At 41.8% G+C, this 17,985-nt stretch overlaps 2 protein-coding genes across 3 annotated transcripts; one reads left to right on the top strand and one right to left on the bottom strand.

The window, feature by feature from the left end:
- Window positions 1–645: 645 nt before the first annotated feature.
- On the top strand, window positions 646–4,036 carry wdr73 (WD repeat domain 73). The gene is made up of 8 exons (XM_039005824.1): window positions 646–744; window positions 999–1,066; window positions 1,177–1,262; window positions 1,366–1,454; window positions 1,536–1,603; window positions 1,796–1,960; window positions 2,087–2,455; window positions 2,607–4,036. The coding sequence occupies exons 1-8, from the start codon at window positions 683–685 to the stop codon at window positions 2,843–2,845; spliced, it is 1,146 nt and encodes a 381-aa protein (XP_038861752.1). The 5' UTR covers window positions 646–682; the 3' UTR covers window positions 2,846–4,036.
- LOC120057270 (sialidase-3-like) lies at window positions 3,141–5,886 on the bottom strand. 2 transcript variants are annotated; one of them, XM_039005823.1, is made up of 3 exons: window positions 5,714–5,886; window positions 5,250–5,405; window positions 3,141–5,133 (listed from the first exon to the last, which is right to left on the bottom strand). In XM_039005823.1, the coding sequence occupies exons 2-3, from the start codon at window positions 5,292–5,294 to the stop codon at window positions 4,138–4,140; spliced, it is 1,041 nt and encodes a 346-aa protein (XP_038861751.1). In that variant the 5' UTR covers window positions 5,295–5,405; window positions 5,714–5,886; the 3' UTR covers window positions 3,141–4,137. The 2 variants fall into 2 exon arrangements, with proteins under 2 accessions (XP_038861751.1, XP_038861750.1); XM_039005822.1 differs by having other exon boundaries at window positions 3,143–5,133; window positions 5,250–5,498.
- Between the last annotated feature and the right edge of the window lie 12,099 nt (window positions 5,887–17,985).

The following is a 17,985-nucleotide window of genomic DNA, read 5'->3' as shown; positions in this document are numbered from 1 at the left end:
TATCTCTTCAGATAGCTAACCTGCTAACCTGTATCTCTGCAGATAGCTAACCTGTATCTAACCTGTATCTCTGCAGATAGCTAACCTGCTAACCTTTCTGCTCTAAACCAAGTGTAACGTTGCAACCATGACGCATCATACAGTCAACTTCTTGACTTGCCATCAAGTGGGACAAGCGCCTAATCAACCACTACTTTTGACTATGGTTTACAGCGACAGTCTGTAAAGATTTCCAGGAATTTCAACTAATGAACAATCAAACCTGTTAAATCAAATCATATCTTATTTGTCTCATGTGCCAAATAAGTAGACCTTACAGTGAAATGTTTACTTACAAGCACTTAACCAACAATGCAGTTATTTTTTCAAGAAAAATACCTAAAAAAAACAAGAAATAAAAGTAACAAATAATTCAAAAGCATCAGTAAAAACATTCTTATGTTTTTGTTGTCATATTAAATATTAAATGAAGTGCTATTTGCATGTGAAAATGTAATGGGATGGATGTACTTGCTTCATTGTTTATGTTTTGGTTGGTGGACATGGCCCACTCTTTGACTGTATGCACATTACAGAGAGTTGCTCTGATCTACACTCCAATCCGCTAGGTGGCAACACGGCTGCTTATCTGCTACTAATCAAATACAGGCGGAGGTACAGAAGTTGTTTAGCGGTGGACGAGATGGGTGAAACCTCTTCGGTTGAGAATGAATTTGATGACTGGTTTATCGAGTCTTTGAAAATGTAAGTACGAATTATTTTGTGAAATAGTGAAATTGAGTTGAGACTTCCTTGATATATTTAAGTTGCTTAAATCATGCTTCACGTGTCTCTGTGGGAAAACAATAGGGGTAACGTTACATTCACAGGCGCAATGTTTTACAACGTTGCAGATAAGACTAGAATATCTCTAACAGTATATACTTGCTGCTTTTCTTATTAAATGTGATGCACCTGCTCTAAACCGAGCTCACCTTACACGCGTAGTTCTCTTTCAGATACAATCATATTCACGAGTATCAACTTGAACATCCTACAAGAGCAATTGAATGGACATCAGAAAAAAGTAGGCCTACTTATAATTTTCACATTTTACAAGGCTATATAGTACGTTTTGATTATAACCAACCAACCACATTGATTGTGTTTAAATTACTTTTTGTCTTTACCCCACAGCTATATGTGTTGCAGGTTACAATTCGGATAAAAATGAAATTTTAGAGCTGCTTTTGCCACTGAAACTTTTCGCTGATGATAATCAGGTAATGGATTGAAATGATTAAAGCATGAAACAAAACGTTTCAAGACATCAATGATGTATTGTAAATGTCACTGACTACCAATGTGTCTATTCAATGTGGGCAGGGTCTTTGTGCAGAACGAGATTTCAAAGTTGTCCATGGAGGTTTCTCAGATGGCTCCATTCATTGCCTCAAACACATTCCAGGAACAAGGTATATCATAGTAGCCATTGATTATGTAACTTCCTTTTGTTGCCATGAGCTTTCATCTTCAAACTGTTGTTTCTTGTTAAGGTGTGTCGTTACCAATGATGGCTTCAACTCCAATCTCCAGGTGTGGGACTTAGGAGGAGACGATTGTGGTGAGTAGATCTACTGTTTCCTTGTCTCCTTTTCTGTGTATTACAGTATAATACGACTGCAGTACCTATCTACTCTCCACTTTATACTGCACATTCAAATGATGATTTACAACCTGATTAGGCCCCAGTCAGCATCGGTCTTACCCACATTGAAATCTTATTTCTGTTGCGTGATTTGTCTTCAAATGCTAGATGTCATAAAGAGGACAGGAGTTTTACAACTGAAGAGTGCATCATCAGATAACGGTGTCAAAATAGCCCCTGGGTTAACTGGAGGCCCATGTGTTCTTCATGGCTCTCAGATCAGCGATATTCAACTGACTGAGCTGACGTCAGGAAAGCCACTCTACTCTCTGGGTAATAACCTGTTTTATACAGTGACACTGAAGCATTCCAGGCAACTCTAATTGCCTAATAGAGTATAATGTTGGTGTACAAACACGTGTATAACAGTCACGGATATCTTTTTTCCTTCCATCTCAGGGAAAGACATTCCAGATTTACTAAGCTCCCTGCAATTTGTGAGTGGCAGTGTATTTCTCGCTTGTGCCTGCAATGGCGACCTGTATGTGGGGGACACACGGAAGCCTTCCGCTCCTCAGAATAACCCAGCTGGAGGGAGAGAGGGCGCCCACTGGTGTATGGGTGTTAAGACAGACCTGTCCTCATCAGACCCATCCTCCTGTAGTGTAGCAAGGCTCTCATCCGCCTGCCAAGTGGTTGTGTCTGATCTAAGGGACCTGAGAGCCCCCTTGTGTCAAGCCCAGCTTCATGTCCAGAGGAAAACTACCAGTGATGACTTCATGAAGGTGACATGGGCGCCTGCTTTAGACAACTGTCTGGCTGTGTCAGGTGAGCAAAATGTCACGCCTTCATCCTGCTTTATGTGATTAATTCATGTCTTATGGATAGTACAAAGTCATTTCTTGCTTTCTAAATACATGTTCCAATTGAAGGCTCTTGTAATACAGAACTTTTCCATTGAATTTGTCTTCCCTTCTAGGTTTTGATGGAATGGTGCAAATCTACGACACTGCCTCTTGGAGACCAGAGTTGATGGAATTCCAGCCTTTTTTTATCCACCGAGGTCACATGATGTCCGATGATCAGTTTGACACTTCATTAGCTGTGGTCACCACTCATGTTTGGCATCCAAGTCGGCCCAGGACTGTCCTCTCTGCTGCTGTAGACGGGTCTGTGCATGTATGGGACTGGGTCGACAAAGCCACTGCCAGCTGTTGACATTCAAACACACTTACAGCTCAATGTTAATCATTATGCAGCTTTGGACCTTGCCTGAAGTCTACATGTTCTTTTCATTATGTAAGGAATATGTAAAGCACTATTTGTGATAAGATGACACTTGTTCATCTTCCCATTCTTATGGGTAGTTGTTATTCCCATACTGTACACACATTTGCACGGAAGAGGTATTCTGAGTTTGTACTATTATATTTTGTAAGAGACATTTGATTATAACATTTTCATTAAACTGATCTCTTCATGTACCTGCTAAATAAGACAAACCCTGGACAATGAACCTAAAGGTGGACGGCAGTATCACTTGCATCGCATTTTCTTCACTCACAATATTATGTCAATCAAAAAGATAAACACAGCTTGTTCGATATTTTTAGTTCTGCATGCCATTCACATGAATGATTAACAAGATGTTTTTATGCATAGCCAAGGATGCAGGCAGGATAGTAATGTGGAGGTAGTTGAGGCAGGACTAATTGTAGCATCATTTAGAGATAAGGAACATATTCAACTAATTTTGCACATTGGAGTTATCCCCTGTGCATTAGCAGGCACTACAGAGAGGCTCACTGTCAGTGCATTACATAGAGTCTGAACAACAGCATACATTTAACAAAAAAACATTTACAAATGAAGTAGTCATACATTTACAGTGCTATGTGGACTGTTTGTGAATTGTCCAACATCAGATAGAAAGTGCTTAAAGACCAGAATGGGGTGTGGGTTTAGCAAGCCAATTGCAGTTTGAACAGATGAGTCACAGTAGATGAGCAACCACTTGATGATACAGGGATGTCTGTTCTTTCAATAGGGCGCATGACTTAAATTAACGCCTGAGGAGGTGTTGCCTGATCATGGCCTGTAGGTGGTTGTAGTCTTGAAAATGTGCTTGGCAAACATAAGGAATTGCATGACTACATTGAGGTGAAAGGAGTTACATTGTACAACTGCAAGTAAAAGTATGCCATTTAAATAGACCACTGCTTAGAGATTAGCATCCGATGGCAGCATGCATTGCAGTCCATACAGTCAGACGTCATAAAATGATCACATCTACATATTATATTACATTTGATTTAACTGATCGCATTTTGAGAAATTGTAGTGTCGGTTGCCTTTTTTACACAAAACAACTTTGATATAAATGATCATGTTTCATTATTTTCAGATTGCTTCTTTTTATATAAATTGAGGATAAAGACGATCGTGTGCCTCTGACCACTGAATCTGATTGGAATTGGAGTGTAGTACTGAAATAATAACCCAACAACAAACTAGAAGGTATTTCCTTTATCGTCAACGGTCTGCATGACATCACTGAGGGGAAAAGACACAAATGCAATCTGTTCAAGCTCACTATTCTCGCCACATTCCATCAGGCAAGCAAAGTGCTCAGTGTCCTCACTGTAGGCCAGGTCTGAGTAGCCACTGGGTCCACTGTGGACGATCCAGGGCCGGTCCCAACCTGACGTGTGCAGTGGGGAACGGTTCAAATACACCCCCAAGTCTTTCCTCGTCCTCTTATTGGTCGGGTGGGTGAAGAGTAGCCAGGTTTGCGTGTCTGAGGTCACTGGTGATGATGTGGTACCACCCATGCCCTCTTCACCTTGCTCAGGGGCAGGGAAGCCAATCACACTGCCTTGGCAACCACCATGGCACGGCTCCACTAACCTTGGAGCCAAGCGGGGCTTGTCAAAGTAAACCCCACTGCTCTCACTCAAAGCTTCCACTCTGTGACCTCTATGGCGGGCGTTGCAGTACAGGTGACTGCTGCCCTCGTGGTCTATGATCTCTGCCATCTCACATTCACAGGACTTTCTTTGAAGCATCCTGCCCATTTGCCATGTCTGACCGAAGTCATCACTGTATATTGAGAGAGCATGTGGCTGTACCGTGAAGGGGAATGGGAAGGAGAAGCATTTGAAGTGGATATAATAAGCATAGGTAGGAATGATCAATCTTCCATTCTCCATTTGAATGCCATGGCCTGGTCCCACAGCAAATGTAGCCCACCTTCTGACCGTTTTGCCAATCACACTCTCTGTCAAGTCCTTTGTCTGGCTCCAGCTCTGGCCCTCATCATTACTGGTGATGTAACACAGGTGGGCCTTATTCTTGCCTGTCCAGATCTGATGGTGCTCTGGAGTGTTCCCCAAAATGCAGATGAAAAAGAGGAATATAGTCTTGGTATTCTTTTCATACACCGGGCAGGGGTTCATGGTGCGGTGGTCTGGTAAACATGCTGATAACAGCTCCTGGGATTCTGACCACTGGGGAACAATGTGAAAGTAAAAAATGTAAGAATGTAACTCAACTAAATTAAACATGAAAACCTTCAACTGTGTATTATGATTATGATGTGTTTAGATTTGAAGTCGACATTTACCTGAGTGGATCCATTTTGTTGTGTGCCTCTCCTCATAACAATCATTTTTGCATCACTGTCACTGGGGGAAGAGCGCTTCTCTGCAAAGGCAAGGAATGTCTGACTCTCTTTTAGGTAGATGAGAGCTGGGATTCTGTATGTCGTCCCAGTTTGCTCCTGTTTGAACAGAGTCGTTTTAGCAGGTTGCATTTTGATTCCCGGGAAATAACTCCTTGATGAGGTATTCCCCATAGCTAAATTTCCTGGTTCCTGCAAACAGAGGGATTACTTACACACATGACAAATCACCTTAGACCCAAATTTCACAATATTCCCTGCCTGGACATGAAAACACTGTTTCTCAGTTGAATCGGCTAACGTTACGCTCTTATATCGCGACAGCTGACGTTCAAGAAAAATAATAAACAACATGCAAAAAAGATAGGCTAGTACTAACGTCGAAATTAGTCAAAACACATACTTACGGGAGCTGGCTTTTTAGGCTACAAATCACACCGTTGTGTCGTGAGACCCAGTTAAAACGGTCATAGTCTAGCTATCTCTAAAACAATTTGTACGCTAATTTGGAAGCGTGTCGTGAAATAGAAGCATAGCTGGCTCGTCGCTTGTGCTGTGTCAAGTCAGTAGCGCCGCAAAAGAGACCAAAATCATTCTATACCGCTAACCGCTGGCGGGAATGTGGTACTAGACTGCAAATGTTGCCGTGTTGCTAGGATACCTACAAATTCCCACATCCTGAAAAGGGTATTATTTATTTATTTATTTATACATATGGCTGTTTACAGTTATGGGAGAGAAAGTAACATCGGAAAGTAAGTTGTGTAAATATTTAAACAGTACAGCACACAACAAACATAGGTTGCCTACTCAGTGGCGATTTTAGTATGGGATGGAAGTGGGATGCATGCCAACAAAGCCACTACACAACACTAAACAATACATTAATTGCACTATAACGCTGACAAACGGTGCCCACAAATTGTTAGGGCCTACATAAAGCTGTCCCAACAGCAGTCCCAACATCTTACCACTGCTACACCTGGCTCTCAGCAGAGCCTTGCCTGGCAGCGAAACAGTTCATTCAGTCTCATTTACTGCCGTTTAAAAAAAACATAGCTGATGACTGACTTGCTTAAACAAATGTGGTTTCTAATGACAATTGAGATGTACAAACTATGACATTAAGGGGACGACAAGCGGATAAGAGGCAACCCGTAATTTCGATTAAGACATTAATGAGCGAGCTAGGACGGACATAGTCAATATAACTATTTGTTCAGCACTTTTGAAATGTACAGTTACAGAATTCAGAACATGGGCCGTTCTTACAGTGTTCTACCTGTACACCAAGTCAGAACCCTAGGATAAACAAAGGGGGTATATAAGTGTAACAGTACTCTGCTTGCGTTGTGTACAATCAATCACCGACACGAACTCCAACGTGTAGCACCAGTCATGGAGATTTATTCTGATAGGAACAGCACAAAATTGCACGTCATGCAATGCACGGCTCACCATCCAACTCTGCACTCACGCACGCTGGTTTGGTGCTTGTTCACTGGGCATGTAGTTACCAAAAGAATACAATTACAATATACAATATAATATCTTTAACAATGTACCTGATAGGAACAGCACAGAATTGCACGTCATGCAATGCACGGTTCACCATCCAACTCTGCACTCACGCACTGTACAAAATATATGAACCCCCCCCCACCAGACAAAGTAAGTTGCTAGCTAGTACTGGCGGGAATTCTTTACAACAAAATGCACAACCAATATTCTCCAAAAAAACACTGCATCTTATGTGTGATGTTCGAATAACATTTACAAACAAATGTATATAAATTGTACATTTAAATCATCACTTGGGAGTATAAAAATCACTTTTGAGTACAGTGCTTTGCAACCAACAACTTACCGCTGGTTTGGTGCTTGTTCACGGGGACGATTCTAACTGAAACATCCCCCCTCGTAAGCAAGCTACACAAACCAGCCAATAAGATGCCATGTTGAGTAGGTGAAGGCAAGACAAAACTAAAACCAAAAACCCATTGGCTTAACAATAAAGTGGCAAGGGGAATCACCAATATAACCCTGTTACATAAGCAGACAATGAAAGTGTCACACCCTGATCTGTTTCACCTGTCTTTGTGATTGTCTCCACCCCCCTCCAGGAGTCATCCATCTTCCCCATTATTCCCAGTGTATTTAATCCTGTGTTCTCTGTTTGTCTGTCGCCAGTGTGTCTTGTCTTGCTTACCAGAGTGTTTTTCCAAACTCCTGGTTTTTCCTAGTCTCTGTTTTCTAGTCCTCCCGGTTCTGACCTCTTGCCTGCCCTGACACAGCCCGCCTGCCTGGCCATTCAGCCTGCCCTGAACTCGAGCCTGCCTGCCACCCTGTACCCTTTGGACTCTGACCTGCTTTATGAACTTTTGCCTGTCCTCGACCTGCCTCTTGCCTGCCCCTTGTTGTCTAATAAATATCAGAGACTTGACGCATCTGCCTCCTGTGTTTGCATCTGGGTCTCCCCCTGTGTCGTTATCGAAAGCTCTTACAATTTTCGATGATTACATTTCTCTAAAACAGGTTATAGGCTACATGTGCACCACCAAGTCAGAAAAGTAGGCAAAATTAAGAGGGGTAAATAGACCAAATTATTAGGGTGAGGCATATGGGCTACTAACATCTTACTACACAACATACACTTAGTATTGCTTTCTTAGCTACAGTATACATATCTCCCTGGTATATTACATAATTTATGCAGCACCATAAAAAAATGTTTTCAAAACTACTGGGAACTCAGAAAAAAACATTGTTGAATCATGATGACGTCCCAGATTTGGGACCACACAGCCACTCCACCGAATACCAGGCTACTGATTGCTTTGCAATGCTTGCAGTTAGCCACTGTCACTGATTCCTTCCAAACCACTCATTGTTGAATTTGCGATTTCCAACTTGTTGTGTAATGTTTATGTCCAATGGCCGATAAGCAACGATACGTTTTATCTATAATTTCTCTTCATTATTTCTCTTCATATGACAAGGATTAAAAAGGATTTGCCAGTTTATTGTCGACTTGATTCATGATGATGACTGCTAGCTAAGATTTTGAAAGTATGATGTTGACATGATCAGTCCAATCAAAGCTGCTGTACATATAACGTGATTTGCCGTAATTTTATCTGTGGCCAATGACCTTGACTCTTCTTGGATGGGCACTAATAATGTAACTCTATGGCAGCACCCACGGGGTTAGATTCTTCTAGCTCTACCCTTAGACTTGGCGGTGACGTAGTGTCCCCATGAGTGACAGAACACTGAGCCAATCACGGCGCAACGCTCCATATTTTCTGCTGGCTTGCCCCACCATCACAGAAAGCACTCCCAAAAAATTAGGATTTACTGGATTTTGAGAATGTTGCTTAAGTCACCGCCAACTGTCTAACCATAGGTATCATCTCATATAATTATGTGTTTTTATCATTAAACCTCCTAGACAAACATTTTAATTGGAACAGAATAGAAAAGTAACAAAAAACATGTTTTCTTTCTGACTGTCTCAGAGCCTTTTGGTAAATTCCCCTTCCTGGGGAAACTTGAGCTTTCATTGAATGGCCTCTGCAACGTGAAACTCAATGCTGAGGACTTCCCTCACCTGGAGGTAAAATGACTCTCTGGTTCTACAATACCCTGTCCTCACATAATCAACATGTCATCAAAAGTCTATTGGAAAGGCATATACATTTATTGTTAACGCCAGATGTAATTAAATCGCTAGAATGACTTGGATTGATATGGAATTACCTTCAATTTAATATCTGTTAATCCAGAAGTAAAATCTTGCGTAATTTGGTCATCAGAATCTGCCCATGGGAGATTACCTTCAATTTTTAACATTTGACATTTTAGTCATTTAGCAGATGCTCTTATCCAGAGCAACTTACAATTCGAATGACATTATTTTTGATCTGTATTGCATTTGACACAGGTGTTAGATTTGTCCTACAATAATCTGTCTGGAGATGTCCGTTGGTCTACTTCTCTATCTGAAAGTCTTTCATCTCACCGGGAATCAGCTTCAGGCCTTTCCTCCCAACAAGGCTGCCCCTCGCCATGACCCCTCACAGCTGTGAGTTCATGTTCATATTGAAATCACATGGTTTTTATTGTAGATTTTAAACTGTAGGTAAGTGCAGTTTTCTGGTCTAGTTCCCTCAGTCATAGATGAAAACGTCCTGCTCAACAGGGTTTAACCACTAGAATGAAATGAGTGGCTTCCTGGTGTGCAAGTGCTCAGAAATGTGGCTCTTATGATTTGTTATCTGGTAAAAGTTTATGGTGTAGTACCTTACATTCCACTGGGTGGCAGTATAGGATGACAAAGAGGAGAAATTTACCAAGTGCTCTCATCATACACTTTTGAACAGAATACCTGCTAATAGTGATGGACAATAGACACTTAAGTAACTTTTTGAATTCTAGAAGTATGTGGAATATGTTAATATTTACTCCTACTGAATAGGGCAAAGGATAATGGCATGTGATTTCAAACTCTTGAGGTGCTGATGCTACAGTAGATGACAATAAACTGTCCCCTGGTGTCTTCAGAAGCCTTGCCAACCTGAAAAGGTCAGTCATAGTTTCAAAACGTAGTATTATTCCTGTCCACAGTATGGTAAATGAAAGAAAACAGTGTAGTACATTACAGTGCATAATGCACACCTACCTGCATTCCTGTCTATCTGTAAACTGCCGTGGTAATACACTGAGTGAACAAAACATTAAGAACACCTGCTCTTCCATGACATAGAACGGTGGTTCTCAACTCCGGTCCTCGAGTATCCCCAACAGTACACATTTTCATTGTAGCCCCAGACAAGCACACCTGATTCAATTTGACAACTAATCATCAGGCCCTCAATGAGTTGAATCAGGTACGTTTGTCCGGGGCTACCACACAAATGTGTGCTTTTGGGGTTACTCAAGGACTGGAGTTGGGAACCACTGACATAGACTGACCAGGTGAATGCTATGATCCCTTATTGATTTCACCTGTTAGATCCACTTCAATCAGTGTAGATGAAGGGGAGGAGACAGGTTAAAGAAGGATATTTAAGCCTTGAGACAATTGGAACATGGATTGTCTATGTGTGCCATTCAGAGGGTGAATGGGCAAGACAAAATATTGAAGTAAAGGTGTTATGGAGGAACCTGCAACAAAAGGGATATTTGCAACACCAGCAGGTGTCTCACAAACAAAATTGTGATGAACAAGACTGGGAATCCTCCTGTCTCTGAGGGGTTGGAGACTGAATACATTAATGGTTGGTATACTATATTGTCAAAATAACGTAGCTGGCTTGTATGAAGTTGATTTTGCTCAATTTGCTTTTATTACTACTTCATGCTCTATAAAGCCATCACGTACTACTTGTGTTCTGCATGTTTTTGTCTCTTATAGGATGAGTGTGGTCAATCCAAACTATTCCCCCACTCACATTTCTTGACACTGGGGCTGAGGACAGAGGGGAATTGTATGGAGCGTACTGCTTGCTACTACCAGAGCTTTGTTTCCTCATTGTGGCTGACAATAAGGTATGTACGTACATCGTCAAGATATATTTCGGGAAGACTATGTACTGAGAGTCAGTGAAGTCCCTTGTCTCGTTATTGCCTCCAGATTGAGGAAGAAGCACTGGTGTCTGTAGGTGTGTTTTGCTATACTCGGTGAGCTTGTTATTCACTCACCCACTGACCACACAGGGGAAGTGGTATGCTAACTCTATACTTATGTTAAGCCATTATTAGCTATGAATTTGAGCTTTTGTAAAATAGTCAGTTCTAGTATTAACACAGATTTTATTAACTTAAAAATGTTTGCTTATCATTCATTGTATTTCCATCCAGGTGACCCTGTATTGTTGACTTACTTCCTCCAGGAAAGGCTGAGTATTAGAATTGGGTGCAAGAAGACATCGGGGGCTGGTTTCCAAGACCCAGATTAAGCCTTGACTAAAACGCATCCTCAATAGAGAATAGCCATTGTAAATACTTTTTCGTCCAGGACTAGGATTTCTGTGTCTAGGAAACTGATGCCAGAAGTTGTGAAATCCCCTTTTGATATTATGTATTGATTCCAAACGAAAGGTTCAAATGCAAAACAAATTATCCACATTTTGGCTTTGCATTCACCTGGTAAGTTAAATATGACTGCACGATCTTTGTTTTCATTTCAATATTTTTCAAACACTGCATTTTGGTCTAAGTGATTAACTTTTGATATTTTTTACTTTTTATTTATTTCACCTTTATTTAACCAGGTAGGCTAGTTGAGAACAAGTTCTCATTTGCAACTGTGACCTGGCCAAGATAAAGCATAGCAATTCGACACATACAACACAGTTACACATGGACTAAACAAAACATAGTCAATAATACAGTGAGTGCAAATGAGGTAAGCTAAGGGAGTTAAGGCAATAAATAGGCCATGGTGGTGAAGTAATTACAATATGGCAATTAAACACTGGAATGGTAGATGTGCAGAAGATGAATGTGCAAGTAGAGATACTGGGGTGCAAAGGAGCAAGATAAATAAATACAGTATGGGGATGAGGTAGATAGATGGGCTGTTTACAGATGGGATATGTACAGGTGCAGTGAGCTGCTCTGACAGCTGGTGCTTAAAGCTAGTGAGGGAGATATGAGGCTTCAGTGATTTTTGCAGTTCGTTCCAGTCATTGGCAGCAGAGAACTGGAAGGAAAGACGACCAAAGGAGGAATTGGCTTTGGGGGTGACCAGTGAGATACCTGCTGGAGCGCGTGCTACGAGTGGGTGCTGCTATGGTGAGCTGAGAAGGTGGGGCTTTACCTAGCAGAGACTTGTAGATAACCTGTAGCCAGTGGGTTTGGCGGCGAGTATGAAGCGAGGGCCAACCAACGAGAGCGTACAGATCGCAATGGTGGGTAGTGTATGGGGCTTTGGTGACCAAACGGATGACACTGATAGACTGCATCCAGTTTGCTGAGCAGAGTGTTGGAGGCTATTTTATAGCTGACATCGTCGAGGATCGGTAGGATCGTCAGTTTTACGAGGGTATGTTTGGCAGCATGAGTGAAGGATGCTTTGTTGCGATATAGGAAGCCGATTAAAATTGATTGGAGATGCTTAATGTGAGTCTGGAAGGAGAGTTTACAGTCTAACCAGACACCTAGGTATTTGTAGTTGTCCACGTATTTTAAGTCAGAGCCGTCCAGAGTAGTGATGCTGGACGGGCGAGCAGTTGCGGGCAGTGATCGGTTGAATAGCATGCATATAGTTTTACTTGCATTTAAGAGCAGTTGGAGGCCACTGAAGGAGAGTTGTATGGCATTGACGCTCGTCTGGAGGTTTGTTAACGGTGTCCAAAGAGGGGCCAGAAGTATACAGAATGGTGTCGTCTGCGTAGAGGTGTATCAGAATCGCCAGCAGCAAGAGCAACATCATTGATGTATACAGAGGAGAGTCGGCCCGAGGATTGAACCTTGTGGCACCCCCATAGAGACTGCCTGAGGTCCGGACAACAGGCCCCCGATTTTGACACACTGAACTCTATCAGAGAAGTAGTGGTGAACCAGGCGAGGCAATCATTTGAGAAACCAAGGATGTCGATTCTGTCAATAAGAATGTGGTGATTGACAGTCGTAAGCTTTGGCCAGGTCGATTTAATACGGCTGCACAGTAATGTCTCTTATCGATGGCGGTTATGATGTCGTTTAGGACCTTGAGCATGGCTGAGGTGCACCCATGACCAGCTCTGAAACCAGATTGCATAGCGGAGAAGGTACCAAGGGATTTGGAATGGTCGGTAATCTGTTAACTTGGCTTTCGAAGACCTTAGAAAGACAGGGTAGGATAGATATAGGTCTGTAGCAGTTTGGGTCTAGAGTGTCTCCCCCTTTGAAGAGGGGGATGACCGTGGCAGCTTTCCAATCTTTGGCAATCTCAGACGATACGAACGAGGTTGAACAGGCTAGTAATGGGGGTTGCAACAATTTTCAGCAGAATTTTAGAAAGCGGGTACAGATTTTGCAGCTCTTTCAGAACATCAGCTATTTGGGTGAAGGAGAAATGGTGGGGGCTTTGGCGGGTTGCTGTGGAGGGTGCCGGGCAGTTGACCGGGGTAGGGGTAGCCAGGTGGAAAGCATGGCCCGCCGTAGAGAAATGCTTATAGAAATTCTCAATTATAGTGGATATATCGGTGGTGACAGTGTTTCCTCGCCTCAGAGCAGTGTGCAGCTGGGGGGTTCTCTTATTCTCCATGGACTTTAGTGTCCCAGAACTTTTTTGAGTTAGTACTACAGGATGCAAATTTCTGTTAAAAGCTAGCCTTAGCTTTCCTAACTGCCTGTGTATATTTGTTCCTAACTTCCCTGAAAAGTTGCATATCATAGGGGCTATTCGATGCTAATGCAGAACGCCACAGGATGTTTTTGTGCTGGTCAAGGGCAGACAGGTCTGGAGTGAACCAAGGTCTATATCTATTCCTGGTTCTACATTTTTTTTGAATGGGGCATGCTTATTTAAGATGGTGAGGAAGGCACTTTTAAAGAATAGCCAGGCATCATCTACTGACTGGATGAGGTCAATGTCATTTTAGGATATCCCGGCCAGGTCGATTAGAAAGGCCTGCTCGCAGAAGTGTTTTAGGGAGCGTTTGACAGTGAGGTTTGGTCGCAGGCAATCAGGCAGTGATCGCTGAGATCTTGATTGATAACAGCAGAGGTGTATTTGGAGGGTGAGTTAGCATGACATCTGAGGGCGCCCGTGTTTACGGATTTGGAGTTGTACCTGGTAGGTTCATTGATAATTTGTGTGAGATTTGAGGGCATCAAGCTTGGATTGTAGGATGGCCTTGGGTGTTAATTAAGCATGTCCCAGTTTAGATCACCTAGTTGCACGAGCTCAGAAGATAGATGGGGGGGCAATCAATTCACATATGGTATCGAGGGCACAGCTGGGGGCAGAGGGAGGTCAATAGCAAGCGGCAACAGTGAGAGACTTGTTTCTGGAAAGGTTAATTTTTAGAAGTAGAAGCTCGAATTGTTTTGGTACAGACTTGGATAGTAAGAACTCTGCAGGCAATCTTTGCAGTAGATTGCAACACCGCCCCCTTTGGCAGTTCTATCTTGGCGGAAAATGTTATAGTTAGCGATGGTGATTTCAGGGTTTTTGGTGGTTTTCCTAAGCCAGGATTCAGACACGGTTAAGACATCTGGGTTGGCAGAGTGCTAAAGCAGTGAGTAAAACAAACTTAGGGAGTAGGCTTCTAATGTTAACATGCATGAAACCAAGGCTTTTCCTGTTACAGAAGTCAACAAATGAGAGCACCTGGGGAGTGGGAGTTGAGCTAGGCACTGCAGGACCTGGATTAACCTCTACATCACCAGAGAAGAGGATAAGGGTATGACTAAATGCTTTACGAACTGGCCGTCTAGCACGATCGGACAGAGAAATGAGCACGTTTCTGGGCACGATAGCATAGATTGAAGACATGGTTTACAGACAAAGGTAGGATGTGAGTACATTGGAGGTAAACCTAGGCATTGAATAATGATGAGAGAGTTATAGTCTCTAGAGATGTTTAAACCAGGTGATGTCATCGCATATGTAGGAGGTGGCACTACATGGTTTGTTAAGGCATATTGAGCAGGGCTAGAGGCTCTACAGTGAAATAAGACAGTAATCACTAACCAGGACAGTAATGGATGAGGCATATTGATATTAGAAGCATGCGTAGCCAAATGAACATATGGGTCCAGTGAGTGGTTGGGCTGACTGGGGACACGGCGATTCAGACAGTTAGCAGGCCGATGCTAACACGTTAGCAGACCGGGGCTGGCAAGTTAGCAGACTGGGTTAGCAAGCAGTTAGCAGGGGCTAGCAGTTAGCAGACCGGGGCAGGCAAGCTAGCAGTTTATTGAAACTAATTGATGAACATCTTTCTCTTTAGGTAAAAATAAATTCCAAAGGTGCCTTTATTGATGCTCTTTGAAGCTGCTGGCTCTCTGGCGATGAAAGATGTTGAAGATCAGTTGTCATCAGATGACACCTTCCCAAATTGAGTCATTCTTTGTGGTGGCTGCTGAGGGGAGAACTTTTCATAACAGGCGGTCAGTGCCGTTTATGATGGAGGAAGATTTATTTTTTCCCATGAGCATTTCCTTTTTTACAGCATGTTGGATGTCAGTCATATTCTATTCACCCAGTTCAATGTAACATTGATGGGTTTAGGCTATTACATGATTCTCAAATGTTCCCTATACCCACCATGATGTTGCTACAACCTAGTTTATGTAATTTGATATTAGTGACACATTCAATACTGCCTTGCCTGCAGCTGTCTTATCTAGGGTGTAATCATTAGTCCAACAGTTACAAACACGTTTCTATATGCCAAATCAAGTTTTTTTAAATCCCCGTTGTATTTGCTTCCGTTTAAGAAATGTTTTTCAACAGAATTGTCGGAATGAATAAACCCCTGATCACGAATAAACAAAGCTCACTTTCATAGCAGCGTCATTGTATTCCTTCTCGCCTCTATGCACTCATCCTTTCACCTTCGTTTGTGGATTTCAATGAACACATCAGCTGTATGTGACCAGGTGGGGGGGGGACCATTCCAAGCCAAATCATGTCATAACCGCTACACACAGCCTACATTGTTGTCCCCATATTAGCTAAAGTCCTAGTCAGCGTAGGTAATAGAACTAACGTGTTAGTTAACACACTACAATCATGCTGTAACGTTAGTGTACAGTCAGTAAGCAGATTGGCAATTTGTAAAACCAAAAGCTTACCTTAGAGTTCTAGTGTTTTGTTGGATAGCCAGCTAGTTAACATAGCATCCCTCTGTTAAAGCCAGGTGTTTGAGTAACTAAACTAGTCAGCTGCATTTGCTAAGTGACAATTAAGGGGGAAAAAAGTGACTCACTCATTTTTGAAGAAATTAATTTGTTAACCTGTTCAACTTGTCTCAGTGGTTTACTATTTTTTATGAAATTCACTGAGGATGGTCCTCCCCTTCCTCTGAGGAGCCTTCACTGGTTCATAATGGCAGAACAGCGCGAATGGTATCAAACACAACCATTTGCTAGAAGTATTTGATATCATTCCATCTATTCTGTTCTAGCCAGTACCATGAGCCTGCCCTCCCCAATTAAGATGTCACTAACCTCCTGTATTTGTGACACAGGTGATTTTCATGGTCTCATGATATTCAGGAGGATAGTTATTTGCTTTGTGGTTTAACATGCCTATGTACAGTATGGTGGCAAGAGTATAATAGTAAACTTGTTCTCAGGTTACAGATTTACACGAATCTGAATACCATCTGCTATCTGATGAGACAGAAGTCAGAGTTTGAGAAAAATGAGTCAAATGCAATTCCAGGTAAATTCAGAGGCTATAAATTGCTATTGGTTGCCAAACATTGGTGAGAGCCCTTTTATGATTACTTGAAGTCGAGTTTTTCTACGAGTCAAAGCAATTTTGTGCAATTTCAATGCTACACTGCAGTACCTTAAGTAATGTAAATGTGTGTCATACAGGAATAGAACATATGAGAATGTTGGAACAAACACTCAAGAATCTCCAAGTTTAAAGAAATCCCAAACCTAATCTTGATTGCATAGAGAAACCATATAGAGGGGGAAAAAAGGTGAGCTATGTGAATAACTCTTGAAGGATGTGTCTAATGAAAATGTCAACATATTATTTTATCTGTCACGAGGTATCTGCTTCAAAAGTAATGTCAGTCATCCATATTTAATAATGAAACAATCTTTAATTCTCAGATTGAAAATCTATCATCTGAGACCAATACAGCAGAGAGGATAAATAGTTGAGATGCTCATACAAATAGAGGACAACAATCAGCGAAATCCCTCTAAGTAGGTAGGTCTACTAAACCTATTTTTATCCTCATCAATTACATGAAGTGCATATCTATTGTATGTAATAGTATTTGTTGAATATGTAATCCTGTTTGTTTTGTAGCCAGCGTCTTAGAGGGCAAGGGTGTTTTTCAAGGAAGAGGCTTTGACTTTGCTGACTATGAAGAAAAAGTAGGCTGCAAGATGCAGCAGTGGAGCAGGCAGCACGTATTGAGTGTGAGAGGACCGCTATCCGGAAGTAGACAAGTAGAGATTCACAAACTCTGTTACTTTTATCAAATTTGAACATGAAACAATTAACCAAACATTCTTCTTCCAAGTTATTGATCAGCTACAAATTATGATCAACTTCAAATAATTTTTGGGCTGAAGGGAAAACGTTCTTTATTGAGTTTCTTTAGCCTATTACAACTGTAATGTATGACATCATGCATTTGTTTGCCTTGATAGTCTGTCATATTAATTCAAATAGCTGTTTAAACTTTATTCAACCTTGACAAGAGGTTGACAGTGGATCTTGCAAATTTCCTGGGCTGTCACCCCGGCTTGTGGAATACTTTTGTAATTCAGCTGGGTATCAATAACATCTGTGTTAATAAATGAGTTTATAAAACTGTCCATCTTTCAAGGGACCAATGTGATATAGCATCAACTTTGTGTGTCATGATGATTCTGTACAAATGCAATGCACAGACTCTGAACAATTGATGCTCTTGAACATATCCCACGCTAACGGATGAAAGAAAGTAAATAAAGCGCGTCAGTGACGTCAGTGTCTTCCCTTCCCGCCTGA

This window comes from Salvelinus namaycush, chromosome 12, assembly GCF_016432855.1.
Source record: "Salvelinus namaycush isolate Seneca chromosome 12, SaNama_1.0, whole genome shotgun sequence".
NCBI classification, from domain to species: Eukaryota; Metazoa; Chordata; class Actinopteri; order Salmoniformes; family Salmonidae; genus Salvelinus; species Salvelinus namaycush.
The sequence above is the reverse complement of the archived record's forward strand: the minus strand, read 5'-3'. Positions and strand labels throughout refer to the sequence as shown.